This window comes from Heterodontus francisci, chromosome 1, assembly GCF_036365525.1.
Source record: "Heterodontus francisci isolate sHetFra1 chromosome 1, sHetFra1.hap1, whole genome shotgun sequence".
Lineage (NCBI taxonomy): Eukaryota > Metazoa > Chordata > Chondrichthyes > Heterodontiformes > Heterodontidae > Heterodontus > Heterodontus francisci.
In genome coordinates, this window is record NC_090371.1 from 137349218 (window position 1) to 137371450 (window position 22233).

At 42.5% G+C, this 22233-nt stretch overlaps 1 protein-coding gene across 2 annotated transcripts in view; it reads right to left on the reverse strand.

The window, feature by feature from the left end:
• Positions 1-22233, reverse strand: part of n4bp2 (NEDD4 binding protein 2) — a 98400-nt gene that overhangs the window by 73298 nt on the left and 2869 nt on the right. For both annotated transcript variants that reach the window (XM_068036514.1, XM_068036507.1), the window contains exon 2: positions 7093-8614. In XM_068036514.1, the coding sequence (XP_067892615.1) occupies positions 7093-8614 (1522 nt within the window). The remainder of the gene's footprint in view (positions 1-7092; positions 8615-22233) is intronic.

Here is a 22233-nt window from a genome sequence, read left to right on the forward strand (position 1 = left end):
AGTGGCTAGTGAGATAGTTGATGCCTTGGTTTAAATTTTCCAAAATTCCCTAGATTCATGGAAGGTTCCATTGGATTAGAAAATAAGTGAATGTAACTCCTTTATTCAAAAAGGGAGGGAGACAGAAAGCAGGAATCTACAGGTCAGTTAGCTTATCAATCAAAGGGAAAATGTTAGAAGCTATTATTAAAGACGCAAGAGCGGGGCACTTTGAAAAATTCAATGGAAATCAGGCAAAGTCAACATGGTTTTGTGAAAGGGAAATCATGTTTAACTAATTTATTGGAGTTCTTTGAAGAAGTAACATGTGAGAAAGTGCCACATCAAAGATTATTGTGGAAAATAAAAGCTCATGCTACAGGCACTAAGATATTGGCATGGATAGAAGATTGGCTAGCTAACAGGAAACAGAGTACCTATAAATGGGTCATTTTCTGGTTGGCAAGAAGTAACGAGTAGTGTGCCGCAGGGATCAGTGGTGGGGCCTCAACATTTTACAATTTTATATAAATGGATGAAAGTATAGTTGCTAAATTGCTGATGACACAAAGATAGATACGAAAGTAAGTTGTGAAGTGGACATAAGGAGGCTACAAAGGACTAGAGATAGGTTAAGTGAGTGGGCAAAGATCTGGCAAATAGAGTATTACGTGGGAAAATGTAAAATTGTCCATTTTGGCAGGAAGAATAAAAAAGAAGCATATTATCTAAATGGTGAGAGACTGCAGAGCTGAGATGCAGAGAGATCTGGGTGTCCCAGTGCATGAATCGCAAAGGGTTAGCATGCAGGTAGAGCAAGTAATGCGGAAAGCTATTAGAATGTTTTTGTTTATTGCAAGAGGAACTAAATACATAAGTAGGGAGGTTATGCTTCAGCTATACAGGGCATTGGTAAGACCACATCTGGAGTACTGTGTATGGTATTAGTCTCCCTATTTAAGGATGTAAATTTGTTGGAAGCAGTTCAGAGAAGGTTTACTTGACTAATACTTGGAATGAACTGGCTGCCTTATGAGGAAAGGTTGGACAGGCTAGGCTTGTATCCGCTGGAGTTTAGGGGAGCAAGAAGTAACTTCATTGAAACATATAAGATCCTGAAGGGTCTTGACAGAGTGGACGTGGGAAAGGATTTTTTCTCTTGTGGGAGAATCTAGAACTAGGGGTCACGATTTAAAAGTAAGGGGTAAAGTAAAGGGTTGCCCATATAAGACAGAGATTAGGAGAATTTTTTTTTCTCTGAGAAGGTTGTGAGGTTATGGAATTCTCTTCCTCCAAAGGCAGTGGAAGCAGAGTCTTTAAATATTTTTAAGGCAGAGGTAGATAGATTCTTGATAAGCAAGGGGGTGAAAGGTTATCAAGGGTAGGTGGGAATGTGGAGTTGAGGTTAAAATCAGATCAGGCATGATCGAATTGAATGGCGTATGTTCAACATTCACTCCCTTCATTTCTGATACATGGTGGCAGCAATGCGTACCACCTGCAAGATGCACTGCAGCACTTTCCAAACCTGCGACCTCTACCATCTCGAAGGACAAGGGCAGCAGATGCATGGGAACGCCAAGTTCCCTGCCAAGCCACACATCATCCTGACTTGGAATAATATCACCGTTCCTTCACTGTCGCTGGGTCAAAATCCTAGAACTTCCTTCCTAACAGCACTGTGGGTGTACCTACACTCCAAAGACTACAGCGGTTCAAGAAGGCAGCTCACCACCACCTTCTCAAGGGCAATTAGGACAGGCAATAAAAGTTTCCTAGCCGGCGACACACACATCCCACGAACGAATAAAAAAATACAGTATTAAGAAATGATCTTAGCTTGGAAGATCAGGACGTAGGATCAGTTTTGATGAAGTTAAGAAATAGCAAGGGAAAGAAAGTCATCGATGGGAATAGCCTATAAGACCCCTAACAACAGATAGACAGTAAGACAGTAAAATTAAGAAATAATGAGGATGCAAGAAAGGTATTGCAATAATTATGGGCAACTTGAATCCACATCCCCCTTGCAATAAGAGCCAACTTTGCAATATCTACATGCTAACTTTTTTGTGTTTCATGTAGGAGGATACCCAGATCCCTCTGTACCACATCATTCTGTAGTCTCTCCCCATTTAAATATATTGTTTTTCTATTCTTCCTACCAAAGTGGATAAGCTTACATTTTCCCACTTTATACTCCATCTAACAAATTCTTGCCCCACTCACTTAACCCATCTATATCCCTTTGCAGACTGTTTCCTCACAACTTGCTTTCCCACCAAGCTTTGTATCGTCAGCAAATGTGGCTAGAATACACTCGGTCCCTTCATCCAAGTCATTAATATAAATTGTATATAGTTGAGGCCCCAGCATTGATCCTTGTGGCTCCCCACTAGATAACAGTTTGCCAACCTGAAAATGACCCATTTATCCTGACTCTCTGTTTCCTGTTATTAGCCAATCCTCTATCCATGCTAATATATCAACCCGAACTGCGCTCTTATCTTGTGCAGTAACCTTTTTGTGGCACCTTATCAAATGCCTTTTGGAAATCCAAATACACTACATTTACTGGTTCCCCTTTATCCACCCTGCTCATTACATCCTCAAAAAAACTCATAAATCTGTCAAACAAAAATTCCCTTTCATAAAACCATGCGGACTCTGCTTGATTGTACTATGATTTTCTAAATGTCCTGCTACTACTTCCCTAAAATGGATTCCAACACTTTCCCGATGACAGTTGTGAGGCTAACTGGCCTGTAGTTTCTTGCTTTCTGACTCCCTCCTTTCCTCAATAGGGGCATTCCATTTGCAGTTTTCCATTTGCCAAATCTGGGGATTTTTGGAGGATTACAACCAATGCATCCCTATCTCTGAAGATTCGCCTGCCAATCTTTCATTCCAATTTACCTCGGACAGATCCATTTTCACACCACTGAAATTAGCCCTCCTCCAATTAAGTATTTTTACTCTAGATTGCGCGTTGTCCTTTTCCATAGTTAACCTAAACCTTATGGGACTACGATCACTGTTCCCTAAATGTTCCCCTACTAACGCTTGATCCACTTGACACACCTTATTCCCCAGAACTAGATGCAGCAAAGTCTCCTTCCTCATTGGACCAGTAACATACTGACCAAAAAAAATTTCACCTGAGAAACTCTTCTCCCTCTCTGCCCTTTACACTATTATCCCAATCTATATTAGGATAATTCAAGTCCTCATTATCACTACTCTATAGTTCCTGCAGACCTCTAATTTCCCTGCAAATTTGCTCTTCTATATGTTTCCCACTAGTTGGTGAATCCCCTGCCTTAATTTATTTATTTTTATTTAGAGATACGGCACTGAAACAGGCCCTTCGGCCCACCAAGTCTGTGCCGACCAACAACCACCCATTTATACTAATCCTACATTAATCCCATACTCCCTACCACATCCCCACCATTCTCCTGCCACCTACCTACACTAGGGGCAATTTACAATGGCCAATTTACCTATCAACCTGCAAGTCTTTGGCTGTGGGAGGAAACTGGAACACCTGGTGGAAACCCACGCGGTCACAGGGAAAACTTGCAAACTCAGCACAGGCAGTACCCAGAACTGAACCCAGGTCGCTGGAGCTGTGAGGCTGCAGTGCTAACCACTGCGCCACCCAAATGCGTAATATGTAACAATAAACTCCCTCCCTTTTTGCATTCTCCATCTCAAGTTCTAGAACAACCTTTTTCGTTATTACGAACCAACTTTTCCCCTTCACTATTTCCTGCTTTTGCTCACTGCTATACCTGTGGCTTATACCTCTTTTTTCCCCTCTCACTGTCCCTCTATCCACGTAGTTTATGGTTTATGTTATTTTACTGCTCCCTTCGTTACTCTTGAAGCCTTGTTCATCTCCAAGTTTCCTAGTTTTTGACCATCTTGTCAGTCCCTAACTTTTCAAAATCTGCCAGTTTTCAGGCTCTTTTATGTTGCAGCTTGATACAATTCAGGGCCAGGGAGAGTGATACCAAAATGTAACGTTAGCTCTATAAAGTCAGGGTATGTAGCTGTTGATGATGGTAAAACCATCCAGGAAAAAGTGTTTTAAAATGAATACATGGCAAAAATCTCAGCACCAATATCTCAAAATACTTGTAAGAGAATAGAATCAAAGAATGGTTACAGCACAGAAGGAGGACATTCAGCCCGAATAGATTTCAGCTCTCTGCTAGAGCTAGTTCCACTCCCGGCCCTGCAATTTTTTTCCTTCAGCTGCTTATCCAATTCCCTTTTGAAAGTCATGATTGAATTTGCCTCTACCACCTTCGCAGGCAGTGCATTCCAGATTGTAAGCACTCGCTGCATAATTAACATTTTCCTCATGCTGCTTTTAGCTCTTTTGCCAATTACTTTAAATCTGCGCCCTCTGGTTCTCGACCCTTCTGCCCATGGGAACAGTTTCTATCTACTCTGTCTAGACCACTCATGATTTTGCAAACCTTCTTCAAATCTCCTCTCCACTTTCTCTTCTCTGAGGAGAATAACCCCAACTCCTCCATCATCCCCAGAGCCTTCATATCCTTCCTAAAGTGCAATGTTTAGAATGGGACACAATACTCAGTTGAGGTCAAACCAATGTTTTATAAATGTTCATCATACCTTCCTTGCTTTTACACTCGGTGCCTCTCTTTATAAAGGTCAGGACCCTGTCTGGCTTTTTAACCACTTTCTCAATGTCACACATCTCTCTTATTTTCAATATTCCCTTGACATGTTACTAAATTCTTAAACCTTTACTCCAATCAAACTGCCACAATTTCACACTGTACCCCAAGAATATGCAATTTCACGTGGCCTATTGGCTGACCTGAAAGTTAGAATTCTGTCATTCAATTTTGAATAATATTGAACTCATTGCGGCCTCTTGCTCAACCTTCTCTGCTCTAAGAACAGATCTTCTCTAGTCTCTCCACGCAATAGAATCATCGAATGGTTACAGCACAGGAGGAAGCCATTTGCCCGGTTTTCTCTGTGCCGCCTCTCAGAAAGCAACTCTGCTATTTCCACTCTCTCTGCCTTTTCCTTGTAGCCTTGCAAATCTTTTCTTTTCAGCTAATTATCTAATTCCCTTTTGAAAGCCATAATGGGATCTGCCTCCACCATACTCTTCGGCAGTGCATTCCCGATCCTAACCACTGGCTGCGTAAAGTTTTTCCTCATGTCTCCTGTTCTTTTGCCAACCAGCTTAAATCGGTGTCCTCTGGTTCCTGAGCTTTCCAACAATTTTAAGAGTTTCTCCCTATAGACACTGTCCAGACCCTTCATGATTTTGAACGCTTCTACCAAATCTCCTCTAAACTTTCCCTTCTCTATGGAGAACAGTCCCAGCTTCTCCAATCTACCCATGTAACTGAAGTCTCATCCCTGGAACCATTTTCATAAATCTTCTCTGCACCGTCTCCAATGCCTTCACGTCCTTCCCAAAGTGCACTGCCCAGAATTGGACACAATACTCCAGTTGAAGCTGAACCAGTGTTTTATTAAGGTTCACCATAACCTCCTTGCTTTTGTACTCTATGCCTCTATTCATAAAGCCCAGGATCCCATATGCCTTTTTAATCAAATTCTCAACTTGCAGCAAATTGTGCACATTTATCCCCAGATCCCTCTGCTCCTGCAACCCCCTTTAGAAATGCATCCTTTATTTTATATTGCATCTCCTCGTTCTTCCTACCAAAATGCATCACTTCATACTTCTTTGTATTAAATTTCATCTACCACATGTCCATCCATTCCACCATCCTTTTTATGCGCTCTTGACGTCTGTCAATATCCTCCTCACAGTTGACAATACTTCCAAGTTTTGTGTCATCTGCAAATTTTGAAATTGTGCCCTGTACTTTCAAGTCTAGATCATCAACATATATCAAGAAAAGCAGTGGTTCTAATACTGACCCTTGGCGAACTCCATTACATACTGTCCTCCAATCCAAAAAAACAACCATTCACCACTACTCTGCATTTCCTGTCACTCAGCCAACTTTGTATCCATACTGCCACTACCCCTTTTATTCCATGGGTCTCAACTTTGCTGACAAGCCTAATATGTGGCACTTTATAAATGTCTTTTGGAAGTCCATATGCACATCAACCGCATTACCCTCAACAACCCTCTGAGTATCTTTTGCTGAGGATGTGATTTGCCCTTAACAAAAAAAACCCACGTCTTTCATCCTTGTTACAATTCCAGTAAATCTCCTCTGTGCTCTCCTCATACACAGCATTAACTGCAGAACCCTCATCAGCCTTCTCCAATACTTCTGGTTGACAACTTATCAACATTGTTGATAGTGCAACAATGGATATTAACAGAAATAATCAGGATTCTTTGTTAACAATTTTTCCTATGCTGATGGGTGCATGGCATGGAATTTCTTGTGGAGAGGAGCAGGCCTGGGTTAAATAGCTGGATTTATATTTGGTGGCATATGGAAAAGGAAGGGGATGGGGAAGTGAGAGACAGAAAAGGTGCAGAAAGGGAAAGAGCGGGGATGGGGGAGGGGGGGGGAATAGGGATGAGAGATGGTGAAATGGCTATCCATCCCTCCCTTCTGATTGAGAGGGGGAAGGGGCTCGTATTAGTTAGCCTTCTGTTCATTGTCAGCACCAATTCTGTTTTCAGTTGGGGGCAGGGGCATTATAGATTAAAAGTATCGACTTTGCTCCAAGACTTTGGATGGGAAGGTGATGTATTGAGTATCGATCCTGCAGTTCACAAGTCATATCCCAATTCCTACTGATTTGATTGTGAGGGTCAGTTGGAATGATTTGATTTCATCACCAGCCTCACTTTTGTTTCTAGGGGTTGGATAGAGAAGTTTATCCTTTCTAGACCTGCTTTTGTTCTCATATGTTGCAAGGTCAACATAACTGTGTCACCTTGAACAGTCAAGCTAATTTGTGAGCAAGGATAATGGTTTGTTTGGGAGAGCGGGGTGGGCGGGGGGGGAGCTGGGGGCAGCTAGAGGGAGCTGAGAACATGACAGTACGATATAACGGCAAATTCTTTTATCAATGGGTCTAATTAAGCAAAAAAAAGAAAAAATAGTTACAGTTATGTCATACCTTGCTAGGGTACTTTTTCCTGATCCAGGTAGTCCTCTCATCAAAATTAGCACTTTAGCTGTTCCCAGTGTCTTCCTGTTCATATGCTGTGGAAACGGATACTCGCAAGTCTGTGTCTGCTGAATGCCATGTTGATTTAGCCATGGTTTTGAATGCAAGTTGTTGGCACCCAATCTCATAGCCTGATGAGGTGGATCAGGACTAGATACAGCTCTTGTAGGTCTCCATGGTGAAACAACATGAGGCTTTGGTTTTACAGGACTCATAGCCACGGGGGTGACAAAAGTCTTTGGCATACTCATCGGCTGGAACTCAGGAGCCCATGGATTCCACGAGATTGGAGATATATTTGAAACATCTGTAAAGAGTACACGATTGGAATATTGAGGATAGTTTGCTTCTCCACTGTTCATTAATTTGGGGAGTTTTTCACCACTGGTATTTTGCCCTACATCAAACCAATAAGGAAAACAGGTCGTGTTTTGTTGCATATTGTTTGAAATACTCCCTTCGTTTATTAATGGTTTTGTTGATAGGGTGCTGCTTTTTGGCTTTAATTCACTGGTTCCTTTATATTCTTGAGGCTCTTTAAATAATTCATGGTTTTCTATAGATGATGGATTTCGGTTTGGTCTGAACCATGATATTTCATTTCCACTTGTACCAGAAACTTTTCCGACTACGTTATCAGAAATGCCACTACTTTGCAATAATCCAGTTTGCTGGTCCACTGTATTTGGATGTAGGTCATAATTTCGACTAGATTGCTCTGAACCACCATACTTGTTTGAGCCAATATTCATAGAAATGGCTGCTGACAAACTGTTGCTTTCACTTTGATTTGTCCAAATATCTGCACTACTTGCCCTTATACTGCTTGGAAATACAACTCCAGGCTCAATGGAGAACTTCTTCTTGTCGGGCCTTTCAACAGCTTCCAAAGAGAACTTGCCATAATCTGACTGAACTTCTGATCTTTCCTCAAAGATATTATTTTCACAATCGAAACATTCGCTCAAATTTTCTTCACAGTCTTTTGAATTCAAGGGAAATAGTGAGTGCCTGAGAGACACCCCATCATCTGCAACTGTTTTCTGTTGATTTGACATACCACTGAAAGTAGAGTTCAAATTTGACTGAATTAGCTGAGGCAACTGGTCACTAACACAGAGTCTAGAAAACTGACTGATGGGAGAATTATATCGGTTCATAAAAGGCCGGTACTGTTGATAAGACGTGCACTGTTCTGGGCCAGTTTTATAACTTGTGTTTGTGCTATACTTCTCCAATTCACTCTCAGTGGAAGAGTCCAATTGTTCAGTTAAATGCAATCCAGGTACTCTAATACTTTCAGAAACAACAACTGAATTACTTCCGCAGTCTTTCACGACTACTTTGCTGTCACTATTAACTTGATCATCACTCAGGGCAGCAACCACACGGTCAAATCCAGTGAAGCAGGAAGACGCTACTCCTTCAGCGGCGTCAGACAGTACCAACAAAGAGTCCATTGCATCATCAGCTGGACAAAACAAAAAAGGAATTATTACATAAGTATGATAATCATACAAAGTTTTCTGACAGCAAGTTAAACTATAATTTCAGATATTATGTTCTACACTTTTATACATGCAAAAATGTCTGCATATGACATATGCAACAGGCGATAAGATCTTAGCTGAGGCAACTGGTCACTAACACAGAGTCTAGAAAACTGACTGATGGGAGAATTATATCGGTTTATAAAAGGCTGGTACTGTTGATAAGACGTGCACTGTTCTGGGCCAGTTTCATAACTTAGATTAGATTAGATTAGATTAGAGATACAGCACTGAAACAGGCCCTTTGGCCCACCGAGTCTGTGCCGAACATCAACCACCCATTTATACTAGTCCCATATTCCTACCAAACATCCCCACCTGTCCCTATATTTCCCTACCACCTACCTATACTAGTGACAATTTATAATGGCCAATTTACCTATCAACCTGCAAGTCTTTTGGCTTGTGGGAGGAAACCGGAGCACCCGGAGAAAACCCACGCAGACACAGGGAGAACTTGCAAACTCCACACAGGCAGTACCCGGAATCGAACCCAGGTCCCTGGAGCTGTGAGGCTGTGGTGCTAACCACTGCGCCACTAACTTGTGTTTGTGCTATACCTCTCCAATTTAGTCTCAGTGGAAGAGTCCAATTGTTCAGTTAAATGCAATCCAGGTACTCTAATACTTTCAGAAACAACAACTGAATTTTCAAACATTTCCTCCCCCATCCACTATGGGGAAGGGAGAGAAGAAACAATATCAAACAGATTGTTACAAGAGATGAATTATGCAATTTAACAGTAGCTTGAATGTATTACTAACATGCATTTGTTCATTTTCCCATTTGGTGCTGCATTGTGTATTAAAATTGGAGCATGGTCTCAGCAAGGCAACAGAACTGTATCTGTAGATGGCACTGTGAACATAACTTATTGATTGCAATGGAATGGAGCAGCACCAAATGTTACGTGGCAGCACCACGCCACCATCCCCATTAAACACTTAACAGCACTTCCAGAAAAAAAATCACAGTATTAGGCCCCAAGACAAATGCAAGCAATGGAAGCAATTAAATATTGCAGAACAGCAAAAAAGACCTTCAGAAATTCAAATGTTACCCTGTAAAGACCAACAGATAAGTACTGAATGTGAACTGTAATGCAATAAATCAAAGGAATAATTTCAAAAACTCTTCAGGAAGATTCCAATCTTATAGATCAGAGCAGACATTTTAAAACACGGCTGAACTAATCTGTTTAAACTCTCATAACTCACTCACTGCACAAATCATCAGCAGTTCATCCGACTGATTTGTGGATATCAGCAAAGACAAACTGCTATCAAGAGGAGATAGTCCCATATTCCAGGATGCATGTAAAGCAAAACTTGCTAGACCCCCAATCACACTGTGCAAACTTCTGCCACCTGACCCCCACAAATCCAAAATGCAGACTTACCATCTATCTACAAATCCATAATTAGCAATTCAAAAGCTATGAACCCGGATGTAAAATGTTACAAATTGCTTTTTTCAGACAGGACACCAGCGAACGGTTTGTGACTGACTGGAAGTTAGCATATTCCTATCAAGTGCCCAAGAAGTCATTTTTCTTGTGTTTTGCCTGTGACTCCTGACAGGTTCAGTAGTGCCCACAATTTTGCACGTAATGTTAATCTGGCCAAATTTTTGGGAGACTTAAGATAGCTCTGTAAAGTATCCAATGCACACATATCTCTCTCAGCATAAATTGAGTAATACTAACCCCACAACACTAATCAGCAGACCTTCTGATGAAGCACAACAATCACCCAGCAAGCAGATATTGGGCAATGTTCCCTTGGTCTCAGTAGAAACTCCACTCCTCACCAAGACCAATAATACAAGACACCCCCAACCCCATTACACCACCCAACTGAAAACCCGATCAACCCCTTCACTCTCTTCTGAGAGCAAAGATCAAGCGTCATTCCCGACCCAATACAAAGTGGACTTTTAACTGGACATTCGGAAGGTGCTTTAGATCACCATCAGCAGTAGAACTGAATTCCACCACAATCTAATCTCATGGTCCAGCATATGCCTAACTGCTCCATTCCCATCAAGCCAGATAACCAAACCCAGTTCAATAAGACAGGTAGAAAGGCAACTGCAGACATACCTCTAATGTGGTGTCAACCTGGTAAAGCTACAATACAAGGCGACATGTATGTGAAGCAGCATATTGATAGACAGATCCCATAACAAACATATAAGTGGAACCCTGCCACATTCAGTTGTGAAGGGTGGTGGGCAATTCAACAGGTGAAGGAGGGTGCATGGGCATCTGCATCCTGAAGAATGGCAGAACCCAATAAAAGGCTGAAGTTCTTTCAACCATCTTCAGTCAGAAGTGTAAATGGATAATCCTTCTCTGTCTATTCCTCTGGTCCCCACTCACAGTCTTCAGATGCCAGTCTTCAGCCAATTTGATTTACTTCACATAACAGCAAGAAACACCTCAATGCACTGGACACAACTGAGTTAATATGATGGCTGTAGCATTGAAGACCCATGATCCAGAACTAACTGCATCCCAAACTAAACAGTTCTAGTATAGTTACAACACTGGCATATAGCTGACAATGTGGAAAATTGCCCAGCTATGTCCTGGCCACAAAAAGCATGCTGTGGAGAAAATAACTGCTCTAAGAGTCCACGGGATTAAAGTAAATAAAGGTTTATTCAAACACAAGGGAGAAGTGCCTGGTGAAACATTCAGAGGCTTCTCAATGAAACAGTTTGTCGTATAAATTTATAGAATGCAATAACCATTACTCATTTGTCCACACTACTCCCCCACCCCACCCCGACACATTCCAAAGCTGCAGCTTAAATCAATAAACTGAAGTGTATTGTCTCATTAATCATCCCCCCTGTCGTCTCCTCCCCATTCCTGAGGCTTGGTGTTTTCACAGTTTATAATATCTCTGTGCCTCCATCAGTTGCAGTCTTATCTTAAGGACAACATGTTTACACAGATGTAAAGGCAATTAGCCTTCTGAGTTGTACTGCTTCCCATAACCATTGCTACGCATCCCATCATGCCCTGGTTCCCCACAACTACAGTGCTTCCATCATCCTTCTAAGACTGTTAACGTATCCTAATGCTAAATAATCTACTAATATTGCCCTACTGGTCCCACTTCAAGCAGAACAAATCCAACCTGGCCAATTATGTCCCATCAGTCTATTCTCAATCATCAGCAAAGTGATGGAAGATATCATCAACAATGCTATCCAGCAGCACCTACTCACCAATAACCTGCTTACCAATGCTCAGTTTGGGTTCCATCACCTCCAGTGTGATGCCACCACCAAAAGCATCTTACCCTCCCCTGTCAGCATTCCAAAGGGATCGCTCCCTCCGCGACACCCTGGTCCACTCCTCCATTACCCCCGACACCTTGTCCCCTTCCTACGGCACCTACCCTTACAACCACAGGAGGTGTTATACCTGCCCTTTTACCTCCGCTCTCCTCACTATCCAAGGCCTCAAACACTCCTTTTAGGTGAAGCAGCGATTTACTTGTACTTCTTTCAATTTCGTATACTGTATTCGCTGCTCACAATGCAATCTCCTCTACATTGAAAAGAGCAAATGCAGATTGGGTGACTGCTTTCCAGAACACCTCCGCTCAGTCTGAAAACAGGACCCCGAGCTTCTGGTCGCTTGCCATTTCAACATATTCCCCTGCTCTCATGCCCACATCTCTGTCCTGGGCCTGCTGCAGTGTTCCAGTGAACATCAACGCAAGTTCGAGGAATGGCACCTTATTTTTCGATTAGGCACACTACAGCCTACTGGACTGAACATTGAGTTCAATAATTTCAGAGCATGACTGGCCCATTTTTATTTTATTTTTTACCAGTACTGTTTTTCTCATGTTTGTGCTTTTGGCTAGGGCTGCTCATTATTCTGTCATTAACACTCCCTCTGCACTAATGCTTTGTCTTTCATCACACTACACTCTCTTTACCTTTGTCCCATGAACTTGTCAGTTAATCTCTCTGGCCCTCTGTCCTATCACACATCTTCCTTTTTGTTCTCTTCCCCACCCCACTTGTTTAAAACCTATTACATTTCTAACCTTTGCCAGTTCTGATGAAAGGTTCACTGACCTGAAACGGTAACTCTGCTTCTCTCTCCACAGATGCTGAGTTTTTCCAGTACTTTCTGTTTTTATTTTTGGTCCTATCAGGACCACTTGGCTCCAAGCCTCATTACAGCCTTGATCCAAACATGGGCACAAGAGCAGAAGTGAGGAGGGCGTGACTTACCTTGATATCAAGGCAGCATTTGACAGTCAGTGGCACCAAGGAAAGCTAGTAAAACTGAAGTCAATGGAAATCAGAAGGAAAACTCTCCAGTGGCTAGAGTTATATGTGGTACAAAGGAATATGGTTGTGACTATTGGAGGCATCATCTCAGTCCCAGGGCATTACTGCAAGAGTTCCTCAGGGCAGCATCCTCGGCCCAACTATTTTTAGCTGTTTCATCAATGATCTGCCCTCCACTGTAAGCTCAATAATGAGACTGTTCGCTGATGATTGCACAGTTTGCAACATCATTCGCAACTCCTCAGAAAATGAGGCAGTCTGTGCTTACATGCAGCAAGACCCGAACAATTTCCAGGCTTGGATTGATAAGTGACAAGTAACCTTCATAACACACCAGCAGTAACTTAAATGGACCAGCTACATAAATGTTCGGGCTACTAGCGGTTGGGTATTCTGCACCAATTAGTTCACCTCCTGATTAGACAAAACCTTTCCACCTCCTACAGGAGGCAAATCAAAGTGTGATGGAATACTCTCCACTAGCTTGGATGGATGCAGCTGCAATGACACTGAAGAAACTCTACACCATCCAGAATAAAGCAGTCCACTTCATCAGCAACTTATCCATTAGCTTAAACACTGGTGTACCATGGTGGCAGTGTGTATTATTTACAAGGTACACTGAAACAATTCATCAAGCCTTCTTCGTTACCACGCACAAGGACTTGAGCAGCAGGTGCACGGGATTACCTTCACCTCCAAATTCTGCTCCAAGTCACACACACCAACCTGACTTGGACATATATTCAATGTTCCATCATCGTTCCTGGACAAAATCTTGGAATGCCTTACCAAACTGCATTGTGGGAGCACCTTCACCACATGGACTAAAGCAGTTCAAGGTGGCTCAACACCACCTTATGAGAAACTAGGAATGGGCAGCCATCCCATCCCAAGAACAAAAAAAATGCACTCATTTCCAAACCTGATTTTCAGTGAGTCAAAAAATTTGTGGGCTTTTTTTACAAATTTGAATAAATCCAATTATACTGATTCATAACACAAAAGAAAAATCAAGTAATCGGTATAAATTGGCTAAAAACTAATTTTAAAGGCCCCAAGTATTTCCTAAACCATACAACATATGGTATAAAAGATCATTAAAGTTTTTTTTTTACCAATTTTAAAACCCAGTTTTCCCGCACCACCACCAACCAACACCCCCCCTCCCTGCCCCACCCTAAGTTCCATCTTTAGCATCAAAAACTGGAAGAAAGAATGGACCCCAAATTTGGAAAGTAATGATCTTTTTATTCAGAACATCGCTAGAGGCCAAAAAAGGGAAAAATCTCTTTTCAGCTTTAAGATAGACACTACTATAGGCAGCTGCATTTTTTATTTTACTTTTTTTTATTCAATTTCTATGCAAAATAATTACAGATAGGACAAGGGAAAAAAAATCAGAATCCCTAGAAAAGCATTAGATTCTAGGAAATGTTTCCTCAACAAAAATAAGCTCAGTTCTGCTTGAATATTATACATATATAGAGCAGTGGGACAGCAGTATTTGGAACAAAATGATAGAACCTTAACTATAATTTAGGATATCAAAATACTTGCAAAAATAATGCAGCTTAACTGTCATATTATGTTCAAAAAAATTTGGAAATGATATATATTGTAATGTTGGCATTCCTCATTGTTAATTGGATACACACAACTACAAATTCTGAACTGCCTTAAGTTTTCAAGAATTCTTACACCCTTGGAAGTATCCAACCTACGTGGGAGTCGGAGCGGACCTGAGGAAATAGTCGGCAGCAGAGCACCTATAAATAAAGCCCAGGGAGCAGAGTGTGGTCTAACCTAACTGGGAGTCAGAGCGGACCTGTGGGAGACAATCAGGAGCACGCCATTTCAGCTGCTGAGTCAGTGCACGCGCAGTTTGAAGAAACAATGAAAAAAAAACAACTGTGACAGCACCAAAAACTAGTACGTTGATTGGCCGGTAAGTGATTAGTGTAAGGGACAGTGTATTAATAGCCCAGCTTAGGACACCTAATCTATAAAAAAGAACTAAAACTTTTAAATAAATACCTAAAACACATACCTGTGTAATTAAGAAACGAATAACTCTTAGTTGTAGGTGGTACTAGCATTTAATAAGCACAGTAAATTGCAGTATACATAGGAATTATGCTAAGTTAATTAAGAAAGTAATTAAATTAAAATAACTAAATAACAATGGCAGGATAGGTGTTGTGTTGCAGCTGTGGAATGCGAGATCTCCTGGACGCCAACACAATCCAGGACACACATCTGCAGAAAGCGTAAGCAGCTAGAGGAATTTTGGATCAGGATGATTGATCTGAAAGCCGAACTGCAGGCACTGCGCAACATCATGGAGGAGGAGATACCTGTACATTTCGTACCAGAAGACGGTCACACCCCTTAGAATAGGGTTGTCTGTTTTGGTCAGCGATGAGTGACAGGATGGTGTGACTGTGAGTGAGGCAGGTAAAGGGACCGAGCAGACAGTAGTGGAGGAGCCTCAGCCTTGGCAATTGTCAAACAGATTTGAGCTGCTTGCAACCTGCGTGGACGGAAAAGATGTCTGCAGGGTGGATAAGCAGACTGGCCATGGCACAATGATACAGGAAGCAGCTCAAGCGGGGGGAGCAAAAAGTAAAACAGTGGTAGTAGTGGGGCAGTATAGTGAGGCGGATTGGCATTGTTCTTGCACCAAAAGAAAGCATATCTAGTTGTTCAGCGCAGCGCCCCAATTGCTGGATTACAGATTGGTAGGATGTTAGTTCTTGCACTCTTTCATACCGTTCTTGATCTTAATTGGGCCATCAGAGTTACTGAGTGGGGGTAAGGGTTTTTCTTTGAGAGAAGGAGAAAAAATTGGAAAAGATGTCAACGTACATCACTTTTGCTTACTTAGCAGTGTATTATTAACCTAGAACAGTGCAGTAGTTGCATGTCTTTTTTTAATTAGTGTGAGAAAATACATCAATACTTAGTAATTGGAACCACTGTCCTCATTTACGTGTTTTACTGCTTTGGAGACTAAATAATAGATAACAGTTTCCATTCACTAGTAAGCAGCTAGTGCTATCAGCAACCATTCTATAGTGAATTAGAATATTGTATTCTTCATTATGAATATTCTAGTTAAGTTCAAATACTGTATTTAATAAGATGAAGTCATTTGGCAGTATTAAGAGAGTCTAGAAAACTGTGTTGCCTGTTCAGTGCCAGGGTCCAGGACATCTACTCAGGGCTGGGAGGGGGAGGATCCAGTCATCATGTTCATGCAGGTACCAATGACATAGGCAGGACGAGGAAAGAGGTTCTGCATAGTCAGTATGAGGAGCGAGGCACTAAATTAAGCAAAACATAAGTAGTAATCTCTGGATTATTACCTGAGCCACGTGCAAATTGGCATAGGGCAAATAAGAATTAAGAAATGAATGTGTGGCCCAAAGACTGGTGTGGCAGAAGTGGGTTCTGATTCACGGGACACTAGCACCAGTACTAGGGAAAGTGGGGGCTGTACCATTGGGACAGTCTACACCTGAACTGTGCTGGGACCAGTGTTCTAATGAGCTGCACAACTAGCGAAGTAGAGAGGGTTTTAAACTAAACATTCGGGGCAATGGATCAAATTTGGGAAGATGTGGTAAATCAAAGAGTAGAGAAAAGGCAAGAGAGAAAGGTATTAATATGGGAAATGAGAAACAGACTGTGACAGGAAGGGACAGAGAGTACAAATCGAAGAGTAAATCAGCAGATAAGGTTAGAGGTTACAAAAATAATAAAAGGACAAAACTGAAGGCTCTGTATCTGAATGCACGTAGCATTCGAAACAAAACACACGAACTGATAGCGCAAATGGAGATAAATAAGTACGATTTGAGAGCCATTACACAGCAATGGCTGCAGGATGACATAGATTGGGACCTGAATACTGAAGTGTACATGGCATTTAGGAAGGATAGGAAGCTAGGAAAGGGTGGAGTGGTAGTTCTGTTAATTAATGATGGTATTAGCACAATAGAGAGGGATGACCCAAGTTCAGGAAACCAGGATGTGGAAGAGGTTTAGGTCGAGAGGAGAAATGATAAAGGCAAGAAGTCACTTGTGGGAGTGGTGTACAGGCCCCCCAACAGTAACCACATGGTCGGACAGGGTATAAAAGAAATAATGAGAGCTTGTCAGAAAGGTACAATGATAATCATGCGGGATTTTAATCTGCATATACACTGCAAAAATCAGAGGGCAAAGGTAGCCTAGATGAGGAGCTTATAGAATGTTTTTGGGATAGTTTCTTAGAACAGCACGTTCTGGAGCCAACCAGAGAGCAGGTTATACTAGACCTGGTATTGTGCAACGACATAGGATTAATTAATGACCTCATAGTGAAGGCACCCCTAGGCAGCAGCGATCATAATATGATTGAATTTTACATTGTTTGAGAGAGAAGAGTGGATCTAAGACTAGTATTTTAAACTTAAATAAGGACAATTATGAGAGCCTGAAAGCAGAGCTAGCTAAAGTGAACTGGCAAATTAGGTTAAGGGATAGGTCAATAGAGATGCAGTGGCAGACATTTATGGGAGATTACAGAATACACAGAATAGATACGTTCCAAGGGGTGGACCCACTATCTGTCGGGTTAAGTAAAAAAGTTAAAGACAGTATCAAACGTAAAGAAAAAGAATACAAATGCGCAAAGATGGGTGGCAGGTCAGAAGATTGGACAGAAAATAAAAAGCAGCAAAGGACAACTAAAAAATTAATAAGAAGAGAAAAGTTAGTGTATGAGAGAAAGCTAGCTAGAAATATGAAAACAGATAGTAAGAGTTTCTATAGATTATAAAAAAAGTTAAAATGCGAGTGTTATAGAATCAGAGTTATACAGCATAGAAACAGGCCCTTCGGCCCATCGTGGCTATGCCGGCCATCAAGAACCTAACTATTCTAATCCCATTTTCCAGCACTTGGCCCGTAGCCTTGTATGCTATGGCTTTTCAAATGCTTATCCAAATACTTGTTAAATGTTGTGAGGGTTCCTGCCTCAACCACCTCTTCAGGCAGTGCGTTCCAGATTCCAACGACCCTCTGGGTGAAACATTTTTTCCTTAAATCCCCTCTAAACCTCCTGCCCCTTACCTTAAATCTATGCCCCCCCCGGTCATTCATCCCTCTGCTAAGGGAAAACGTTTCTTCCTATCTAACCTATCAATGCCCCACATAATTCTGTATACCTCAATCAGGTCCCCCCTCAGCCTTCTCTGCTCTAAGGAAAACAACCTTTGCCGTTTCAGTTTCTCTTCATAGCTGAAATGCTCCAGCCCAGACAACATCTTGGTGAATTTCCTCTGCACCCTCTCCAGTGCAATCACATCCTCCATAGTGTGGTGCCCAGAACTGTACACAGTATTCCAGCTGTGGCCTAACTAGAATTTTATACAGCTCCATCATAACCTCCCTGCTCTTATATTCTGTGCCTCAGCTAATAAAGGCAAGAATCCCGTATGCTTTCCTAACCACCTTTTCTACCTGTGCTGCTGCCTTCAGTGATCTATGGACAAGTACACCAAGGCCCCTCTGATTTTCTGTACTTCCTAGGGTCCTACCTTCCACTGTATATTCTCTTGCCTTGTTAGTCCTCCCAAAATGCATCACCTCACACTTCTCAGGATTAATTTGCCACTGCTCCGCCCATCTTACCAGCCCATCTATATCGTCCTGTAATCTAAGGCCATCCTCCTCACTATTTACGACACCACCAATTTTCGTGTCATCTGCGAACTTACTGATCATACCTCCTATATTCACGTCGAAATCATTAATGTACACTACAAACAGCAAGGGTCCCAGCACCGATCCATGTTGTACACCACTGGCCACAGGCTTTCACTTGCAAAAACAGCCCTTGACCATTAACCTCTGCCTCCTGCCACCAAGCCAATTTTGGATCCAATTTGCCAAATTGCCTTGGATCCCATGGGCTCTTACCTTCTTAACCAATCTCCCATGCGGGATCTTATCAAAAGCCTTACTGAAGCCCATGTAGACTACATGAACTGCTTTACCCTCATCTACACATCTAGTCACCTCCTCAAAAAATTCAATCAAGTTAGTTAGATAGATGACTATCTCTGATTAATCTTTGCCTCTCCAAGTGGAGATTAATCCTGTCCCTCAAGTGTTTTTTCCAATAGTTTCCCAACCACTGATGTTAGACTCACTGGCCTGTAATTACCTGGTTTATCCCTGCTATCCTTCTTGAATAATGGTACCACATTCGCTGTCCTCCAGTCCTCTGGTACCTCTCTTGTGGCCAGAGAGGATTTGAAAATTTGTGTCAGAGCCTCTGCAATTTCCTCCCTTGTCTCACATAACAGCCTGGGATACATCTCATCTGGGCCTGGGAATTTATCCACTTTTAAGCCTGCTAAAAGAGCGAATACTTCCTCCCTTTTAATGCTAATATGTACAAGTATATCACAATCCCCCTCCCTGATTTCTACACCTACATCGTCCTTCTCCATACTGAACACAGATGAAAAGTCATCATTTAAAACCTCACTTATGTCCTCCGGCTCCACACACAGATTGCCACTTTGGTCCCTAATGGGCCCTACTCTTTCCCTGGTTATCCTCTTGCCCTTAATATACTTATAAAACGGCTCAGGATTTTCCTTTATCTTGCCCGCCAGTGTTTTTTTATGTCCCCTCTTCGCTCTCCTAATTACTTTTTTAAGTGCCACCCTACACTTTCTATCCTCCTCTAGTGCCTCCGCTGTTTTCAGCGCTCCGAATCTGCCATATGCCTCCTCTTTTCCCCTGATCCTATCCTTTATATCCCTTGACATCTAGGGTTCCCTGGAATTGTTGGTCCTACCCTTCACCTTTACGGGAACATATTGGCTCTGAACTCTATTTCCTCTTTGAATGACTCCCACTGGTCTGGTATAGACTTTCCTACAAGTAGCTGCACCCAATCCACTTTGGCCAGATCCTGTTTTATCATATTGAAATCGGCCTTCCACCAATTCATTACCTTTATTTCCGGCCCTTCTTTGTCCTTTTCTATAACTACCTTAAATCTTACACAATTATGGTCACTATCCCAGAAATGCTCCCCCACGAACACTTTTACCACTTTGCCAGCTTCATTCCCTAGGATTGGTCCAGTACTGCCCCTTCTCTTGTAGGATTTTCTATATACTGGCTCAAAAAGCTCTCCTAAGAACATAAGAACTAGGAGCAGAAGCAGGCAATTCAGCCCCTCGGGCCTGCTCCGCCATTTAATACGATCATGGCTGTTCTCATCTCAGCCACAATTCCACTTTCCTGCCCGTTCTCCATAACCCATCAACCCTTTACTAATTAAAAATTTGTCTATCTCCACCATAAATTTACTCAATGGGCCGGCATCCACTGCACTCTGGGGTAGTGAATTCCAAAGTCTCACGACCGTTTGACAGAAGTAATTTCTCCTCATCTTGGTTTTAAATCTGCTACCTCTTATCCTAAAACTATGACCTCTCATTCTAGATTGCCCCACCAGAGGAAACATTCTACTATTATTACCCTTATTTTTACACCTCTCAGTTTTGCCTACATATCTCCTCCTCTATCTCTCCCTGACTGTTTGGAGGCCTGTAGTACACACCCAGCCAAGTGATTGCCCCCTTTTTGTTTTTAAGTTCTACCCATATAGCCTCATTTGAGGAACCTTCTAAGATATCATCTCTCCTTACTGCAGTAATTGACTCCTCGATCAACAGTGCAGTGCCACCTCCTCTTTTATCCCCTCCCCTGTCAAGCCTGAAGATTCTATACCTTGGAATATTGAGCTGCCAGTCCTGCTCCTCCCTCAACCATGTCTCTGTGATAGCAATAATATCATAATCCCATGTGCTAATCAACGCCCTCAATTCATCTGCCTTACTCCTTGCATGAAAATAGATATAATCCAGCCATGCATTTTTCACTTGTGCCTAACAGGTCTATATTTGCTCTGCCTTCCAGACTGACTCAGTTTCTCTTCTATATTTGACAGTGCATCACCCCCCTACTGTACCTCCACTCTGTATCCCATCCCCCCCCCCCCCCCCCGACAGCACTAGCAAACCTCTCAGCAAGGATGTTGGTCCCGTCCAACTTGTACAGGTCCCACCTTTGCCAGAAACAGACCCAGTGTTCCAGGAAACTAAAGCCCTCCCTCCTGCACCATCTCCTCAGCCATGCATTCATCTGCTCTATCCTCCTATTCCTATACTCACTAGCATGTGGCACCAGGAGTAATCCAGAAATTACAACCTTTGAGGTCCTCCTTTTTAATCTGCTACCTAGCTCCCTAAATTCTTGTTGCAGGATCTCATCCCTCTTTCTACCTATGTCGTTGGTACCAATGTGTACTACGACCTCTGACTGCTCACTCTCCCCCTTCAGAATGTCCTGCAGCCGCTCCATGACATCCTTGACCCTAGCACCAGGGAGGCAACATACCATCCTGGAGTCACATTTGCGGCCACAGAAACGCCTATCTGTACCCCTTACGATAGAATCCCCTATCACTATAGCTCTTCCACTCCTTTTCCTCCCCTGCTGTGCAGCAGAGTCATCCTTGGTGCCACGAACTTGGCTGTTGCTGCTTTCCCCTGGGAGGCCATCCCCCCAACAGTTTCCAAAGCGGTATATCTTTTTGAGAGGGAGATGGCCACAGGGGGCTCCTGCACGACCGGCCTGCGCCTACTACTCCGCCTGGTGGTCACCCATCCCCTTTCTGCCTGTGCAGTCAATACCTGCGGTGTGACCACCTCGCTAAGCGTGCTATCCACGACGTCCTCAGCATCGCGGATGCTCCACAGTGAATCCACCTGCAGCTTCAGTTCCGTAATGCAGGTAGCCAGTAGCTGCAGATGGATACACTACCTGCACACATGGTCGTCAGGGACACTTCCAGTGTCCCTGATTTCCCACATAGCGCAGGAGGAGCATATCACAGGTGCAAGCTCTCCTGCCATGACTTACCTTTAGATTCATTAGTTACTCCTATAGAAAGTGAGTCTGGGGAATTAATAATGGAAAATAAGGAGATGGCAGATGAATTGAACAGGTATTTTGTATCGATCTTCACTATAGAGGATACAAGTGACATCCCAGAAAAGGCTGCAAATCAGGAAATGGAAGGGAGAGAGGAACTCAAGAAAATTACAATCACCAGGGAAGTGGCACCGAGCAAATTGTTGGAGCTGCG